The 16,794-nt window shown below is 47.4% G+C and overlaps 1 protein-coding gene across 1 annotated transcript in view; it reads left to right on the top strand.

Annotated features, from left to right (window-relative positions):
• Positions 1 to 11,284: 11,284 nt before the first annotated feature.
• LOC311106761 (ena/VASP-like protein) overlaps positions 11,285 to 16,794 on the top strand; it is a gene marked incomplete at both ends in the record, with an annotated part of 34,500 nt that continues 28,990 nt past the window's right edge. The window contains 3 exons of the mRNA XM_084149155.1: positions 11,285 to 11,289; positions 11,392 to 11,566; positions 11,676 to 11,853. Coding sequence (XP_084005281.1) covers positions 11,285 to 11,289; positions 11,392 to 11,566; positions 11,676 to 11,853 — 358 coding nt within the window. The remainder of the gene's footprint in view (positions 11,290 to 11,391; positions 11,567 to 11,675; positions 11,854 to 16,794) is intronic.

Raw genomic sequence — 16,794 nt, 5'->3', positions numbered from 1 at the left:
ATGCAAATTAATTACTTAAAAATCATACAATGTGATTTTCTGGATTTTTGTTTTAGATTCTGTCTCTCACAGTTGAAGTGTACCTATGATAAAAATTACAGACCTCTACATGCTTTGTAAGTAGGAAAACCTGCAAAATCGGCAGTGTATCAAATACTTGTTCTCCCCACTGTATGTGTGTGCACGCGGGCATGCATGCACTTGTGTGTGTTTGTGTGTATGTGTGTGTGTGTGTGTGTGTGTGTGTGTGTGTGTGTGTGTGTGATGTTCAGAGGAGGTGATGGGCCAGACGAGCCAGAAATGCAGCTGAAAACATCTGGGTCAAAAAAGCTCAAACTGAACCATGCCAGTATAGTAGAGGGATTTGGTGAGCTGGGCTCCAGAGGTACATTTTCAGGACAGATTCACCATCACTGTCTATCTCCATCTACAGTACCTGTGTCAATCTGTCCCTGGGTTTTCTCCAGAGTACAGAATGGTATTTCAAGTGTGTGTATGTATGTGTATCTGTGTGTGTGTGTGCGTGTGTGTGTGTGTGTGTGTGTATCTGTGTGTGTGTATCTGTGTGTGTGTGCGTGTGTGTGTGTATGTTTGCTTCAACAGAAAAACTCCCCTCAGTTATAACTTACTGCTGCTTCTCCTGTCAAGGTGCAAACAGAAACACCTAACTTATTCATGTCTCAGAGACAAATTGTACATGCTTCAACGGGTGTGGCATGTGGTGTGTTGTATGCAGGGAAACTGTAGTGTGTGTGTGTCTGCCCCCGAACTGTCAGTTATAGAACAGTTCGTTCAACGTCTCAACTCATCTCTCTCCTTCTCTCCTTCTCTCACTCTCCCTTTTCTACTTCTCCCCCTCTCTTCTTTCTCTCTCTCTCTCTTCTCCTCCTCTCTCTCTTCTCCTCCTCTCTCTCTTCTCCTCCTCTCTCTCTCTCTCTCTCTTCTTCTCTCTCGCTGTCTCTCTCGCTCTCTTTTCGTATGAGAGTCTCATTTATTCATGCTGGGAGGCGATTGCCAAGAACTCCTTTTAAAAATTAACTCAGCCACTGAGTTAAAGAAAATAAATTAAACTGCTCACTGCCTTGCTGGTACACTGGCTGATTTAAAGCCTGTTAAGATGGAAACCGATAATGCAAAGTATGTGTAGCGTCACTGCCACCATCCTAATTCAATGTGTGTGTAGCTTCACTCTCACCCTAAGATGTGTGGTTATTTATAACCAATGCCTTCTCACTTAAGAAATGTGCAGTGTTTTCATGGAAGGTAAATGATGGTGTGTTTGTGTTGTGTTTTGTTTGGAAGCAGGGTTGTCGACTCAACCAGCAGCATCTACTCTAGGACTTTACAATCACTAGACCTCAAATCACTGTAGGCTCCAGGGTTAATGCTGGTTCTTTTCTACCTGGCAGTCGATTGATCAATTAATTACATTGATTGGCCCAAGAGTTCACTCACCTGGTGTCCAAGGTCTGAATCAGTCCATAATCAGGTGGTTAGAACCAGAAGTGTTTTGGCCATCCAGGAATGTAATTGAATAGCCCTGAATCCTGGGTTACTGTATTTCCTGGTCTACTGTATTTGAACTGGACTAGTGGGATGAGCTTGAGAGACAGGATAGCCCATTCAGCATGTTTCTCCATTAGTCTCTTTCTAAGGTAGTGACTCACCATAACCTGACATCTCTCCTGGCCTATTTCTCCTGGCTGCTCAGGAGAGACACTTACATCCTTACGGCTCCTTCACTTTCTATACACAACACTTCTTATATCGCGCTTGCTCGCTCGCTAGCTTTCTATCTCGCTCTATAACTCTCACTCCATCTCAGATAATCACCTAGCAACTCTCCTAGGATCTCAGCCCCCCTCCCTCTCCTCTCTCTGTCTCTCTGTGTCGCTCTCTCTCAACCTCTCTCTCTCACTTTCTCAATCTTTTTCTCCACTCACCTAGCATCTTAGGATCTCAGCCCAGGGGCTGCTCTGCTAATTTTAGCCTGGTGCTGAATCAGAGGCTCAGATAGGGCTCTCTCTTGTTATTCAAATTGTTATGTCAAAACTCTCCCCCTCTGTCTCTCATTGTATCCAAACTCATTACATCCTTTTCTCCGTATCACCTATCCTTCCATACTTTTCAATCTCTCCTCTCCCACTCTCCTTTATTTCCCTTACTCACTCCTTTCCTCTGTCTCTGTCTCTCCTCACTCCTTTCCTCTGTCTCCGTCTCTCCTCACTCCTTTCCTCTGTCTCTGTCTCTCCTCACTCCTTTCCTCTGTCTCTGTCTCTCCTCACTCCTTTCCTCTGTCTCTGTCTCTCCTCACTCCTTTCCTCTGTCTCCGTCTCTCCTCACTCCTTTCCTCTGTCTCTGTCTCTCCTCACTCCTTTCCTCTGTCTCTGTCTCTCCTCACACCTTTCCTCTGTCTCTGTCTCTCCTCACTGTCTCTCTTCTGTCTCTCCTATCTGTCTCTCTAATCTGTCTTTCTAATCTGTCTCTCCTCTGTCTCTCTTCTCTGAATCTCCTCTGTCTCTAATCTGTCTCTAATCTATCTCCCCTGTTTCTCCTCTCTGTCTGTCCTCTGTCTCTCCTCTCTCTCTCCTCTGTTTCTCCTCTGTCTCTCCTCTCTGTCTCTCCTCTCTGTCTCTCCTCTGTCTCACCTCTGTCTATAATCTGTCTCTAATCTATCTCTCCTGTCTCTCTTCCATCTCTTCTCTCTGCCTCTCCTCTCTCTCCTCTGTCACTCCTTTCTGTCTCTCCTCTCTCTCCTCTCCTCTGTCTCTCCTCTCTCTCTTCTCTCTGCCTCTCCTCTCTCTCCTCTGTCTCTCCTCTCTGTCTCTCCTCTCTGTCTCTCCTCTGTCTCACCTCTGTCTATAATCTGTCTCTAATCTATCTCTCCTGTCTCTCTTCCGTCTCTTCTCTCTGCCTCTCCTCTCTCTCCTCTGTCACTCCTCTCTGTCTCTCCTCTCTCTCCTCTCCTCTGTCTCTCCTCTCTGTCTTCTCTCTGCCTCTCCTCTCTCTCCTCTGTCTCTCCTCTGTCTCTCCTCTCTGTCCTCTGTCTCTTCTCTCTGTCTCTCCTCTCTCTCATGTCTCTCCTCTCTCCTCTGTCTCTCCTCTCTCTCTCCTCTGTCACTCCTCTCTGCCTCTCCTCTCTCTCCTCTGCCTCTCCTCTCTGTCCTCTGTCTCTCCTCTCTGTCTCTCCTCTCTCTCTCCTCTGTCTCTTCTCTCTGTCTCTCCTCTCTCTCATGTCTCTCCTCTCTCCTCTGTCTCTCCTCTCTCTCTCCTCTGTCTCTTCTCTCTGCCTCTCCCCTCTCTCCTCTGTCACTCCTCTCTGCCTCTCCCCTCTCTCCTCTGTCACTCCTCTCTGTCTCTCTCTCTCCTCTGTCTCTCCTCTCTCTCTCTCAATCAATCAATCAATCAATTTTATTTTATATAGCCCTTCTTACATCAGCTAATATCTCGAAGTGCTGTACAGAAACCCAGCCTAAAACCCCAAACAGCTAGTAATGCAGGTGTAGAAGCACGGTGGCTAGGAAAAACTCCCTAGAAAGGCAAAACCTAGGAAGAAACCTAGAGAGGAACCAGGCTATGAGGGGTGGCCAGTCCTCTTCTGGCTGTGCCGGGTGGAGATTATAACAGAACCATGCCAAGATGTTCAAAAATGTTCATAAGTGACAAGCATGGTCAAATAATAATCAGGAATAAATCTCAGTTGGCTTTTCATAGCCGATCATTAGAGTTTAAAACAGCAGGTCTGGGACAGGTAGGGGTTCCATAACCGCAGGCAGAACAGTTTAAACTGGAATAGCAGCAAGGCCAGGCGGACTGGGGATAGCAAGGAGTCACCACGGCCGGTAGTCCCGACGTATGGTCCTAGGGCTCAGGTCTCTCAGTTGGCTTTTCATAGCCGATCATTTAGAGTTGAAAACAGCAGGTCTGGGACAGGTAGGGGTTTCGTAGCCGCAGGCAGAACAGTTGAAACTGGAATAGCAGCAAGGCCAGGCGGACTGGGGGCAGCAGGGTGTCATCATGCCCGGTAGTCCTGACGTATGGTCCTAGGGCTCAGGTTCTCAGAGAGAAAGAGAGAACGAGAGAATTAGAGAGAGCATACTTAAATTCACACAGGACACTGGATAAGACAGGAGAAGTACTCCAGGTATAACCAACTAACCCCAGCCCCCCGACACATAAACTACTGCAGCATAAATACTGGAGGCTGAGACAGGAGCGGTCCGGAGACACTGTGGCCCCATCCGAAGAAACCCCCGGACAGGGCCAAACAGGAAGGATATAACCCCACCCACTCCGCCAAAGCACAGCCCCCGCACCACTAGAGGGATATCCCCAACCACCAACTTACAATCCTGAGACAAGGCCGAGTATAGCCCACAGAGGTCTCCACCACAGCACAAACCAAGGGGGGGGGGGGCGCCAACCCAGACAGGAAGATCACGTCAGTAACTCAACCCACTCAAGTGACGCACCCCTCCCAGGGACGGCATGAAAGAGCACCAGCAGGCCAGTGACTCAGCCCCTGCAACAGGGTTAGAGGCAGAGAACCCCAGTGGAGAGGGGAACCGGCCTGGCAGAGACAGCAAGGGCTGTTCGTTGCTCCAGCCTTTCCGTTCACCTTCACACTCCTGGGCCAGACTACACTCAATCATATGACCTACTGAAGAGATAAGTCTTCAGTAAAGACTTAAAGGTTGAGACCGAGTCTGCGTCTCTCACATGGGTAGGCAGACTGTTCCATAAAAATGGAGATCTATAGGAGAAAGCCCTGCCTCCCGCTGTTTGCTTAGAAATTCTAGGGACAATTAGGAGGCCTGCGTCTTGTGACCGTAGCGTACGTATTGGTATGTACGGCAGGACCAACTCGGAAAGATAGGTAGGAGCAAGCCCATGTAACGCTTTATAGGTTAACAGTAAAACCTTGAAATCAGCCCTTGCCTTAACAGGAAGCCAGTGTAGGGAAGCTAGCACTGGAGTAATATGATCAAATTTCTTGGTTCTAGTCAGGATTCTAGCAGCCGTATTTAGCACTAACTGAAGTTTATTTAGTGCTTTATCCGGGTAGCCGGAAAATAGAGCATTGCAGTAGTCTAATCTAGAAGTAACAAATGCATGGATTAATTTTTCTGCATCATTTTTGGACAGAAAATTTCTGATTTTTGCAATGTTACGTAGATGGAAAAAAGCTGTCCTTGAAACAGTCTTGATATGTTCGTCAAAAGAGAGATCAGGGTCAAGAGTAACGCCTAGGTCCTTCACAGTTTTATTTGAGACGACTTTACAACCATCAAGATGAATTGTCAGATTTAACAGAAGATCTCTTTGTTTCTTGGGACCTAGAACAAGCATCTCTGTTTTGTCCGAGTTTAAAAGTAAAAAGTTTTCAGCCATCCACTTCCTTATGTCTGAAACACAGGCTTCTAGCGAGGGCAATGTCTCTCTCCTCTGTCTCTTCTCTCTGCCTCTCCCCTCTCTCCCCTGTCACTCCTCTCTGTCTCTCCTCTCTCTCCTCTGTCTCTCCTCTCTCTCCTCTGTCTCTCCTCTCTGGCTCTCCTCTCTGTCTCCTCTCTCTCTCCTCTGTCTCTTCTCTCTGTCTCTCCTCTCTCTCTCCTCTGTCTCTTCTCTCTGTCTCTCCTCTCTCTCATCTGTCTCTCCTCTCTCTCTCCTCTGTCTCTTCTCTCTGCCTCTCCCCTCTCTCCTCTGTCACTCCTCTCTGCCTATCCCCTCTCTCCTCTGTCACTCCTCTCTGTCTCTCTCTCTCTCCTCTGTCTCTTCTCTCTCTCTCCTCTGTCTCTTCTCTCTGCCTCTCCCCTCTCTCCCCTGTCACTCCTCTCTGTCTCTCCTCTCTCTCCTCTGTCTCTCCTCTCTCTCCTCTCTCTCTCCTCTGTCTCTTCTCTCTGTCTCTCCTCCCTCTCCTCTGTCTCTCCTCTCTGTCTCTCCTCTCTCTCTCTCCTCTGTCTCTCCTCTCTGTCTCTCCTCTCTCTCTCCTCTGTCTCTTCTCTCTGTCTCTCCTCTCTCTCTCCTCTGTCTCTTCTCTCTGTCTCTCCTCCCTCTCCTCTGTCTCTCCTCTCTGTCTCTCCTCTCTCTCTCTCCTCTGTCTCTCCTCTCTGTCTCTCCTCTCTCTCTCCTCTGTCTCTCTCCTCTGTCTCTCCTCTCTCTCTCCTCTGTCTCTTCTCTCTGTCTCTCCTCTCTCTCCTCTGTCTCTCTCCTCTGTCTCTCCTCTCTGTCTCTCCGCTCTGTCTCTCCTCTCTGTCTCTCCTCTGTCTCTCTCCTCTGTCTCTCCTCTCTGTCTCTCCTCTCTCTCTCCTCTGTCTCTTCTCTCTGTCTCTCCTCTCTCTCCTCTCAATCAATCAATTTTATTTTATATAGCCCTTCTTACATCAGCTAATATCTCGAAGTGCTGTACAGAAACCCAGCCTAAAACCCCAAACAGCTAGTAATGCAGGTGTAGAAGCACGGTGGCTAGGAAAAACTCCCTAGAAAGGCAAAACCTAGGAAGAAACCTAGAGAGGAACCAGGCTATGAGGGGTGGCCAGTCCTCTTCTGGCTGTGCCGGGTGGAGATTATAACAGAACCATGCCAAGATGTTCAAAAATGTTCATAAGTGACAAGCATGGTCAAATAATAATCAGGAATAAATCTCAGTTGGCTTTTCATAGCCGATCATTAGAGTTTAAAACAGCAGGTCTGGGACAGGTAGGGGTTCCATAACCGCAGGCAGAACAGTTTAAACTGGAATAGCAGCAAGGCCAGGCGGACTGGGGATAGCAAGGAGTCACCACGGCCGGTAGTCCCGACGTATGGTCCTAGGGCTCAGGTCTCTCAGTTGGCTTTTCATAGCCGATCATTTAGAGTTGAAAACAGCAGGTCTGGGACAGGTAGGGGTTTCGTAGCCGCAGGCAGAACAGTTGAAACTGGAATAGCAGCAAGGCCAGGCGGACTGGGGGCAGCAGGGTGTCATCATGCCCGGTAGTCCTGACGTATGGTCCTAGGGCTCAGGTTCTCAGAGAGAAAGAGAGAACGAGAGAATTAGAGAGAGCATACTTAAATTCACACAGGACACTGGATAAGACAGGAGAAGTACTCCAGGTATAACCAACTAACCCCAGCCCCCCGACACATAAACTACTGCAGCATAAATACTGGAGGCTGAGACAGGAGCGGTCCGGAGACACTGTGGCCCCATCCGAAGAAACCCCCGGACAGGGCCAAACAGGAAGGATATAACCCCACCCACTCCGCCAAAGCACAGCCCCCGCACCACTAGAGGGATATCCCCAACCACCAACTTACAATCCTGAGACAAGGCCGAGTATAGCCCACAGAGGTCTCCACCACAGCACAAACCAAGGGGGGGGGGGGGCGCCAACCCAGACAGGAAGATCACGTCAGTAACTCAACCCACTCAAGTGACGCACCCCTCCCAGGGACGGCATGAAAGAGCACCAGCAGGCCAGTGACTCAGCCCCTGCAACAGGGTTAGAGGCAGAGAACCCCAGTGGAGAGGGGAACCGGCCTGGCAGAGACAGCAAGGGCTGTTCGTTGCTCCAGCCTTTCCGTTCACCTTCACACTCCTGGGCCAGACTACACTCAATCATATGACCTACTGAAGAGATAAGTCTTCAGTAAAGACTTAAAGGTTGAGACCGAGTCTGCGTCTCTCACATGGGTAGGCAGACTGTTCCATAAAAATGGAGATCTATAGGAGAAAGCCCTGCCTCCCGCTGTTTGCTTAGAAATTCTAGGGACAATTAGGAGGCCTGCGTCTTGTGACCGTAGCGTACGTATTGGTATGTACGGCAGGACCAACTCGGAAAGATAGGTAGGAGCAAGCCCATGTAACGCTTTATAGGTTAACAGTAAAACCTTGAAATCAGCCCTTGCCTTAACAGGAAGCCAGTGTAGGGAAGCTAGCACTGGAGTAATATGATCAAATTTCTTGGTTCTAGTCAGGATTCTAGCAGCCGTATTTAGCACTAACTGAAGTTTATTTAGTGCTTTATCCGGGTAGCCGGAAAATAGAGCATTGCAGTAGTCTAATCTAGAAGTAACAAATGCATGGATTAATTTTTCTGCATCATTTTTGGACAGAAAATTTCTGATTTTTGCAATGTTACGTAGATGGAAAAAAGCTGTCCTTGAAACAGTCTTGATATGTTCGTCAAAAGAGAGATCAGGGTCAAGAGTAACGCCTAGGTCCTTCACAGTTTTATTTGAGACGACTTTACAACCATCAAGATGAATTGTCAGATTTAACAGAAGATCTCTTTGTTTCTTGGGACCTAGAACAAGCATCTCTGTTTTGTCCGAGTTTAAAAGTAAAAAGTTTTCAGCCATCCACTTCCTTATGTCTGAAACACAGGCTTCTAGCGAGGGCAATTTTGGGGCTTCACCATGCTTCATTGAAATGTACAGCTGTGTGTCATCCGCATAGCAGTGAAAGTTAACATTATGTTTTCGAATAACATCCCCAAGAGGTAAAATATATAGTGAAAACAATAGTGGTCCTAAAACGGAACCTTGAGGAACACCGAAATGTACAGTTGATTTGTCGGAGGACAGACCATTCACAGAGACAAACTGATATCTTTCCGACAGGTAGGATCTAAACCAGGCCAGAACTTGTCCGTGTAGACCAATTTGGGTTTCCAGTCTCTCCAAAAGAATGTGGTGATCGATGGTGTCAAAGGCAGCACTAAGGTCTAGTAGCACGAGGACAGATGCAGAGCCTCGGTCTGACGCCATTAAAAGGTCATTTACCACCTTCACAAGTGCAGTCTCAGTGCTATGATGGGGTCTAAAACCAGACTGAAGCATTTCGTATACATTGTTTGTCTTCAGAAAGGCAGTGAGTTGCTGCGCAACAGCTTTTTCTAAAATTTTTGAGAGGAATGGAAGATTCGATATTGGCCGATAGTTTTTTATATTTTCCGGGTCAAGGTTTGGCTTTTTCAAGAGAGGCTTTATCACTGCCACTTTTAGTGAGTTTGGTACACATCCGGTGGATAGAGAGCTGTTTATTATGTTCAACATAGGAGGGCCAAGCACAGGAAGCAGCTCCTTCAGCAGTTTAGTAGGAATAGGATCCAGTATGCAGCTTGAAGGTTTAGAGGCCATGATTATTTTCATCATTGTGTCAAGAGATATAGTACTAAAACACTTAAGTGTCTCTCCCGATCCCAGGCCCTCGCAGAGCTGTGCAGATCCAGGACAGCTAAGCCCTGGAGGAATACGCAGATTCAAAGAGGAGTCCGTAATTTGCTTTCTAATGGTCATGATCTTTTCCTCAAAGAAGTTCATGAATTTATCACTGCTGAAGTGAAAACCATCCTCTCTTAGGGAATGCTGCTTTTTAGTTAGCTTTGCAACAGTAAGTAACCTCTGTCTCTTCTCTCTGCCTCCCATCTCTCCTCTGTCACTCCTCTCTGCCTCTCCCCTCTCTCCATCACTCCTCTCTGTCTCTCCCTCTCATCTGTCTCTCCTCTCTCTCCTCTGTCTCTCCTCTCTCTCCTCTGTCTCTCCTCTCTCTCTCCTCTCTCTCATCTGTCTCTCCTCTGTCTCCTCTGTCTCTCCTCTCTGTCTCTCCTCTCTCTCTCCTCTGTCTCTTCTCTCTGTCTCTCCTCTCTCTCATGTCTCTCCTCTCTCCTCTGTCTCTCCTCTCTCTCTCCTCTGTCTGTCCTCTCTGTCTCTCCTCTCTCTCTCCTCTGTCTCTTCTCTCTGTCTCTCCCTCTCATCTGTCTCTCCTCTCTCTCCTCTGTCTCTCCTCTCTCTCCTCTGTCTCTCCTCTCTCTCTCCTCTCTCTCATCTGTCTCTCCTCTGTCTCCTCTGTCTCTCCTCTCTGTCTCTCCTCTCTCTCTCCTCTGTCTCTTCTCTCTGTCTCTCCTCTCTCTCATGTCTCTCCTCTCTCCTCTGTCTCTCCTCTCTCTCTCCTCTGTCTGTCCTCTCTGTCTCTCCTCTCTCTCTCCTCTGTCTCTTCTCTCTGTCTCTCCCTCTCATCTGTCTCTCCTCTCTCTCCTCTGCCTCTCCCCTCTCTCCTCTGTCACTCCTCTCTGTCTCTCCTCTCTCTCATCTGTCTCTCCTCTGTCTCCTCTGTCTCTCCTCTCTGTCTCTCCTCTCTCTCTCCTCTGTCTCTTCTCTCTGTCTCTCCTCTCTCTCGTCTCTCCTCTCTCCTCTGTCTCTCCTCTCTCTCTCCTCTGTCTGTCCTCTCTGTCTCTCCTCTCTCTCTCCTCTGTCTCTTCTCTCTGTCTCTCCTCTCTCATCTGTCTCTCCTCTCTCTCTCCTCTGTCTCTTCTCTCTGCCTCTCCCTTCTCTCCTCTGTCACTCCTCTCTGTCTCTCTTCTCTCTCCTCTGTCTCTCCTCTCTGTCTCTCCTCTCTGTCTCTCCTCTCTCTCTCCTCTGTCTCTTCTCTCTGTCTCTCCTCTGTCGCTCCTCTCTGTCTCTCCTCTCTCTCTCCCCTCTGTCTCTCTTCTGTCTCTCCTATGTCTCTCCTCTGCTTTCCTCCTCCATCCTCTCCTTCCCTCACTTGCCTTTTGTGTAACATTGTACATCTCTCTCCTTGTCCCAGACTCACAGTCATAGTAAACTTATGATCTAAAAAAAGAAAAACCACACGATGAGTGTTCTCCTTTGTTGTCAGTTACTGTCTACTATAGTCAAGGTGTGTGTGTGTGTGTGTGTGTGTGTGTGTGTGTGTGTGTGTGTGTGTGTGTGTGTGTGTGTGTGTGTGTGTGTGTGTGTGTGGCCCGGTGAAGGTCACTGAAGAGAGACAGCCTCAGTTGGCTGTGGTAAATGCTGTCAGATGGGAAGGAGGCAGGCCCACAAACACACACAAACACACACACACAAACATATTTCTAACAGTAGCAGCAGACTGGTCTAGCAGTGTATATGGCTAATTAGGTTTGATTAATGCTATTAATGCTACACTAGGTAAGAAGGTTTTGTTGTCGTCTCGTTTAGAATATTGAACTCCTTTACATCTTGTGATTACAGGGTTTTCAATCAGTCACATGATTACAGCTGGATTGGTCTTATAATGCAACTTTGCAGTGCTTTATCCTGTTCCAGTGTTCTTTGTCATGAGCTATTTAAATCAAACAAAATGGTGGCATTGGTTGATTAATGAATGTATTGATTTTCTCCCGATTTACTCTTGAGTGTCTCTGCCAGGCGATGACAGCAGTAAGGGTTAGGGTTAATATTGATCAACTGATTGATTGATTAAGTGATGTCTTTCGCTTCCTGTTTCAGTGAACAGAGTATCTGCTAGGCAAGAGCCTCCGTCATGGTGTATGATGATAGGGTTAGGGTTACGGCTCGACAGACCAACCGACAGATCAATTGATTGATTGATTAAATTATGAACTAATATTTTCTCTCTTCCTGTTTCAGTGAGCAGAGTATCTGCCAGGCGCGAGCTTCCGTCATGGTCTATGATGACAGTAGTAAGAAGTGGGTTCCCATCAAGCCAGGCCAGCAGGGCTTCAGCCGCATCAACATCTACCACAACACTAGCAACAACACCTTCCGCGTGGTGGGAGTCAAACTACAGGACCAGCAGGTAGAGGTACACACACACAAACACACACACACACACACACACACTGATCTGAAATGGCCATGAAGGTAACCATTGACTCTCTCCATCTCTCAACCCCCCCTCCCCCCGTCTCCAGGTGGTAATCAACTATTCCATAGTGAAGGGGCTGAAGTATAACCAGGCCACGCCCACCTTCCACCAGTGGCGTGATGCCCGCCAGGTCTACGGACTCAACTTCGCCAGCAAGGAGGAAGCCACCACCTTCTCCAATGCCATGCTGTTCGCTCTCAATGTCCTCAGCACTCAGGACGGAGGTGAGAGAGAGAGTGTGTGAGGGAGGTGGGGTGTGTGTGGAGTGTGAGTGCGCCTATTGTTTTAATTAGAAATAGGTTAAATTTTGACAGCTTGCATTTTAGACAAAGTGTACATTTAAAATAGACTAATAGAGAATTTGCCAGCTTGCAGTTGGCTGATGAGATGTGTTCTCTTTTTAAACGGGAGATAAATCTCATGCAGTTTGAGACTGACAGACGGACCATCGTAGGTCCCCAGAGACGTGATTAACACTACTAATGAAGCCGTTTGGCTCACACACACACACACACACACACATACACACACACACACACACACACACACACACACCGGTTAAACCTTATGGGTCTCCCGACACACTGGACCCAGTCAGTCAGTCTCTTTGTGTAATTGGCTGTGAGTCATGTCCAGGGTGTGTGTGTGTGTGTGTGCACATGCGTGTGTGTGTGTGTGTGTTTATGAGTGTGTGCGTGGAAGGGGGGGGGTTCATATGTGTAGCCGCTGTGAGTCAAGCCCTGTGTGTGTCTGTATGTGCACCTCCTTTGGAGGACCAGGGTATTAATAGGTCTTTAACCCCAATAGGGGCGACAGGGTGGAACAACAACAACAGGCAGATTGGGGTGGCCTGAGCAAACATAGTCAACATGAGAAAGCCCTATATAAAGTCAATCCAATTCATTATGGCCAGGAGGGAAAGGGGACCTGTCAGGGTAGGTGGGGTCAATTCCATTTCCTTTCGTTCAATCTGAGGTTTGAACAGGTGACACTTACTTTCAATGATTCCGTTTTCCGATTGGAATTTAAATTCACTTCGACTGAATGCACTGATAATCATCCCAGTCATTACAGTAACAGTTGAGTCCTCTCTTCCCAGTCATTACAGTAACCAGGAGTCCTCTCATCGCAGTCATTACTGTAACAGTGGAGTCCTCTCTTCCCAGTCATTACAGTAACAGGGGAGTCCTCTCTTCAAAGTCATTACAATAGCATGGAGTCCTCTCTTCGTAGTCATTTCAGTAACAGTGGAGTCCTCTCTTCGTAGTCATTTTAGTAACAGTGGAGTCCTCTCTTCCCAGTCATTACAGTAACAGGGGAGTCCTCTCTTCCCAGTCATTACAGTAACAGTGGAGTCCTCTCTTCCCAGTCATTACAGTAACAGGGGAGTCCTCTCTTCCCAGTCATTACAATAGCAATGGAGTCCTCTCTTCCCAGTCTCTCTATCTCTCTCTCTCTTCACCCAGAGCAGGTTCCTTCAGTCATTACAGTAACAGTGGAGTCCTCTCTTCCCAGTCATTACAGTAGCAATGGAGTCCTCTCTTCCCTGTCTCTCTCTATCTCTCTCTCTTCACCCAGAGCAGGTTCCTTCAGTCATTACAGTAACAGTGGAGTCCTCTCTTCCCAGTCATTACAATAGCATGGAGTTCTCTCTTCTGTGTCATTTCAGTAACAGTGGAGTCCTCTCTTCCCAGTCATTACGGTAGCAATGGAGTCCTCTCTTCCCATTCATTACAGTAGCAATGGAGTCCTCTCTTCCCAGTCATTACATTAGCATTGAGTCCGTAACTCCCAGTCATTACAGTAACAGTGGAGTCCTCTCTCCCCAGTCTTTACAATAGCAATGGAGTCCTATATTCCCATTAATTACTGTAGCAATGGAGTCCTCTCTTCCCAGTCATTAAAATAACGGTGGAGTCCTGCTTTAGCAGTATGCTTAGGGTCATTGTCCTGCTGGAAGGTGAACCTCCGTCCCAGTCTCAAATCTTTGGAAGACTGAAACAGGTTTCCCTCAAGAATTTCCCTGTATTTAGCGCCATCCATCATTCCTTCAATTTGGACCAGTTTCCCAGTCCCTGCCGATGAAAAACATCCCCACAGGGATGGTGTTCTTGGGGTGATGAGAGGTGTTGGGTTTGTGCCAGACATAGCGTATTCCTTGATGGCCAAAAAGCTCAATTTTAGTCTCATCTGACCAGAGTACCTTCTTCCATATGTTTGGGGAGTCTCCCAAATGCCTTTTGGAGAACACCAAACGTGTTAGCTTATTTTTTTCTTTAAGCAATGGCTTTTTTCTGTCCACTCCTCCGTAAAGCCCAGCTCTGTGGAGTGTACGGCTTAAAGTGGTCCTATGGACAGATACTCCAATCCCCGCTGTGGAGCTTTGTAGCTCCTTCAGGGTTATCTTTGGTCTCTGTTGCCTCTCTGATTAATGCCCTCCTTGCCTGGTCCGTGAGTTTTGGTGGGTGACCCTCTCTTGGCAGGTTTGTTGTGGTGCCATATTCTTTCCATTTTTTATAATGGATTCAATGGTGCTCCGTGGGATGTTCAAAGTTTCGGATATGTTTTTATAACCCAACCCTGAACTGTACTTCTCCACAACTTTGTCCCTGACCTGTTTGGAGAGCTCCTTGGTCTTCATGGTGCCGCTTGCTCGGTGGTGCCCCTTGCTTAGTGGTGTTGCAGACTCTGGGGCCTTTCAGAACAGGTGTATATATACTGATATCATGTGACACTTAGATTGCACACAGGTTGACTTTATTTAACTAATTATGTGACTTCTGAAGGTAATTGGTTGCACCAGATCTTATTTAGGGGCTTCATAGCAAAGGGGGTGAATACATATGCACGCACCACTTTTCCGTTATTTATTTGTTCAAATTTTTTGAAACAAGTAATTTTTTTCATTTCACTTCACCAATTTGGATTATTTTGTGTATGTCCATTACATGAAATCCAAATAAAAATCCATTTAAATTACAGGTTGTAATGCAACAAAATAGGAAAAACGCCAAGGGGGATGAATACTTTTGCAAGGCACTGTACAGTAGGATTGGAGTCCTCTCTTCCCAGTCATTACAGTAGCAATGGAGTCCTCTCTTACCAGTCATTACAGTAGCAGTGGAGTCCTCTCTTCCCAGTCATTACAGTAGCATCGAGTCCTCTCTTCCCAGTCATTACATTAGCATTGAGTCCTCTCTTCCCAGTCATTACAGTAACAGTGGAGTCCTCTCTCCCCAGTCATTACAGTAGCAGTGGAGTCCTCCACTCCCAGTCATTGCAGTAGCAATGTAGTCCTCTATTCCCATTAATTACCATAGCAATGGAGTCCTCTCTTCCCAGTCATTACACTAACGGTGGAGTCCTCTCTTCCCAGTCATTACAGTAGCAGTGGAGTCCTCTCTTCCCAGTCATTTTAGTAACAGTGGGGTCCTCTCTCCCCAGTCATTACAGTAACAATGGAGTCCTCTCTCCCCAGTCATTACAGTAACAATGGAGTGTTCATTTTGTTTTCTCCATCCTCACTCTCCTCTCCTCTTTTAAATAAAATGAGTAATTGAGGAGTTGTCCCCAGGGCCCAGTCTTCGAGTTCTGCTCTTTTCATCTGACTAATAAACACGCACGCACGCGCGCACACACACACACACACACACACACACACACACACACACACACACAGAGAGAGAGAGAGAGAGCAGCTCTTTCATCTGTCGAATAAACACACACACAAAGCAGCTCTTTTGATCTGTCTGATAACACAGACGGGAAACAAAGGGATTCCAGTGACAGGAGATACACCACCACCCTCTTGCTCTCTGTTCTGTCCCCAAGTGTCACAGACCGCACGCACAACTCAAATCACGGAAACAGGTCACACACTGCAAATGGGAAAATCTCAGAGGTCCCCACACACCTGAGGTGACTGCTGCAGAGATCAAATGAACAGTGTGTGTGTGGGTTTTTGCTCAGCTGATGCCATGATGTCAAGGGTTAGACACCCTCTCTTCTGCAGTGCTTGGAGAGGCTTATACACACACACACACACACACACACACACACACACAGACACACTCACTACCTCTCTCACGCACATTCACACTACTCACACACACTATGATGAAAACGAAACATGCCAATAGCCTGTTGAAGTGCTGTTGAAGTGCCAGTTCGTTTAAGCTTGTATGAAGTGGCAATATACCACTGACTGAACTGCCAAAGAGCAGATCCTACACTCAATCCTAAATGGACCCCTATCCCCTATGATGAGCTCTAAAATGATTAGATAGGTGTGCTGTAAGTTATATGGTAATAGCCATATTGGTTACACCTATTCAAACCTCTTCGGTCTATACAAGTTGATGGAGTAGGCCGGGGTGTAGGGATTAGGCTTCAGTGTAGTGTCTAGGGTGTAGGTGTTGTTTTGGGTTTGGTCCTGAGCTTCACAGCACCTCAGGAACCTTACCACTCTTCACTATTCCTCACGTCTGCCCCCTGGTGTTCTGGAGGCCGGTTGCACAACCTCCCTGATCTCAATGACCTGTGGTGTTCTGGAGGTCTGGGGCCTCATTTATCAAAGGTGCGTGTGCACAAAAAACAACTCTAAAACTTGCATGCGGCAGTTTTCCCGCAAAGGTTGGTATGTATTCATTTTGAACTTGACGGGAAAGTGTGCGTATCTCCGCGCAAATCTCAGACCATGCGTACGCGCAACTTCTAGTGGTTGATCAACTGCATGCAAATCCTAGAATCTCCACGTGTGCCAGAATTTAGTAAGACATTTACGCACAGTTGACAAATGAGGCCCCCTCCCTGATCTCAATGACCCCTGGTGTTCTGGAGGCCTGTTGTAGACAGTCTCCCTGATCTCAATGACCCCTGGTGTTATGGAGGCCTGTATGTAGCAGTATGATTACTCTGTCTGGCCAGTAGCATTATGTAGCACTATTGAGACTGTCTGGCCAGTAGCAGTATGTAGCAGTATGGAGACTCTGTCTGGCCATTAGCAGTATGTAGCAGTATGGATACTCTGTCTGGCCAGTAGCAGTATGTAGCAGTATGGGATACTATGTCTGGCCAGTAGCAATATGTAGCAGTATGATTACTCTGTCTGGCCAGTAGCAGGATGGAGACTATGTCTGGCCATTAGCAGTATGTAGCAGTATGGA

This window comes from Coregonus lavaretus, assembly GCF_964263955.1.
Source record: "Coregonus lavaretus genome assembly, chromosome: 31".
Taxonomy (NCBI): Eukaryota; Metazoa; Chordata; class Actinopteri; order Salmoniformes; family Salmonidae; genus Coregonus; species Coregonus lavaretus.
This window is presented reverse-complemented; position numbering and strand designations above follow the sequence as displayed.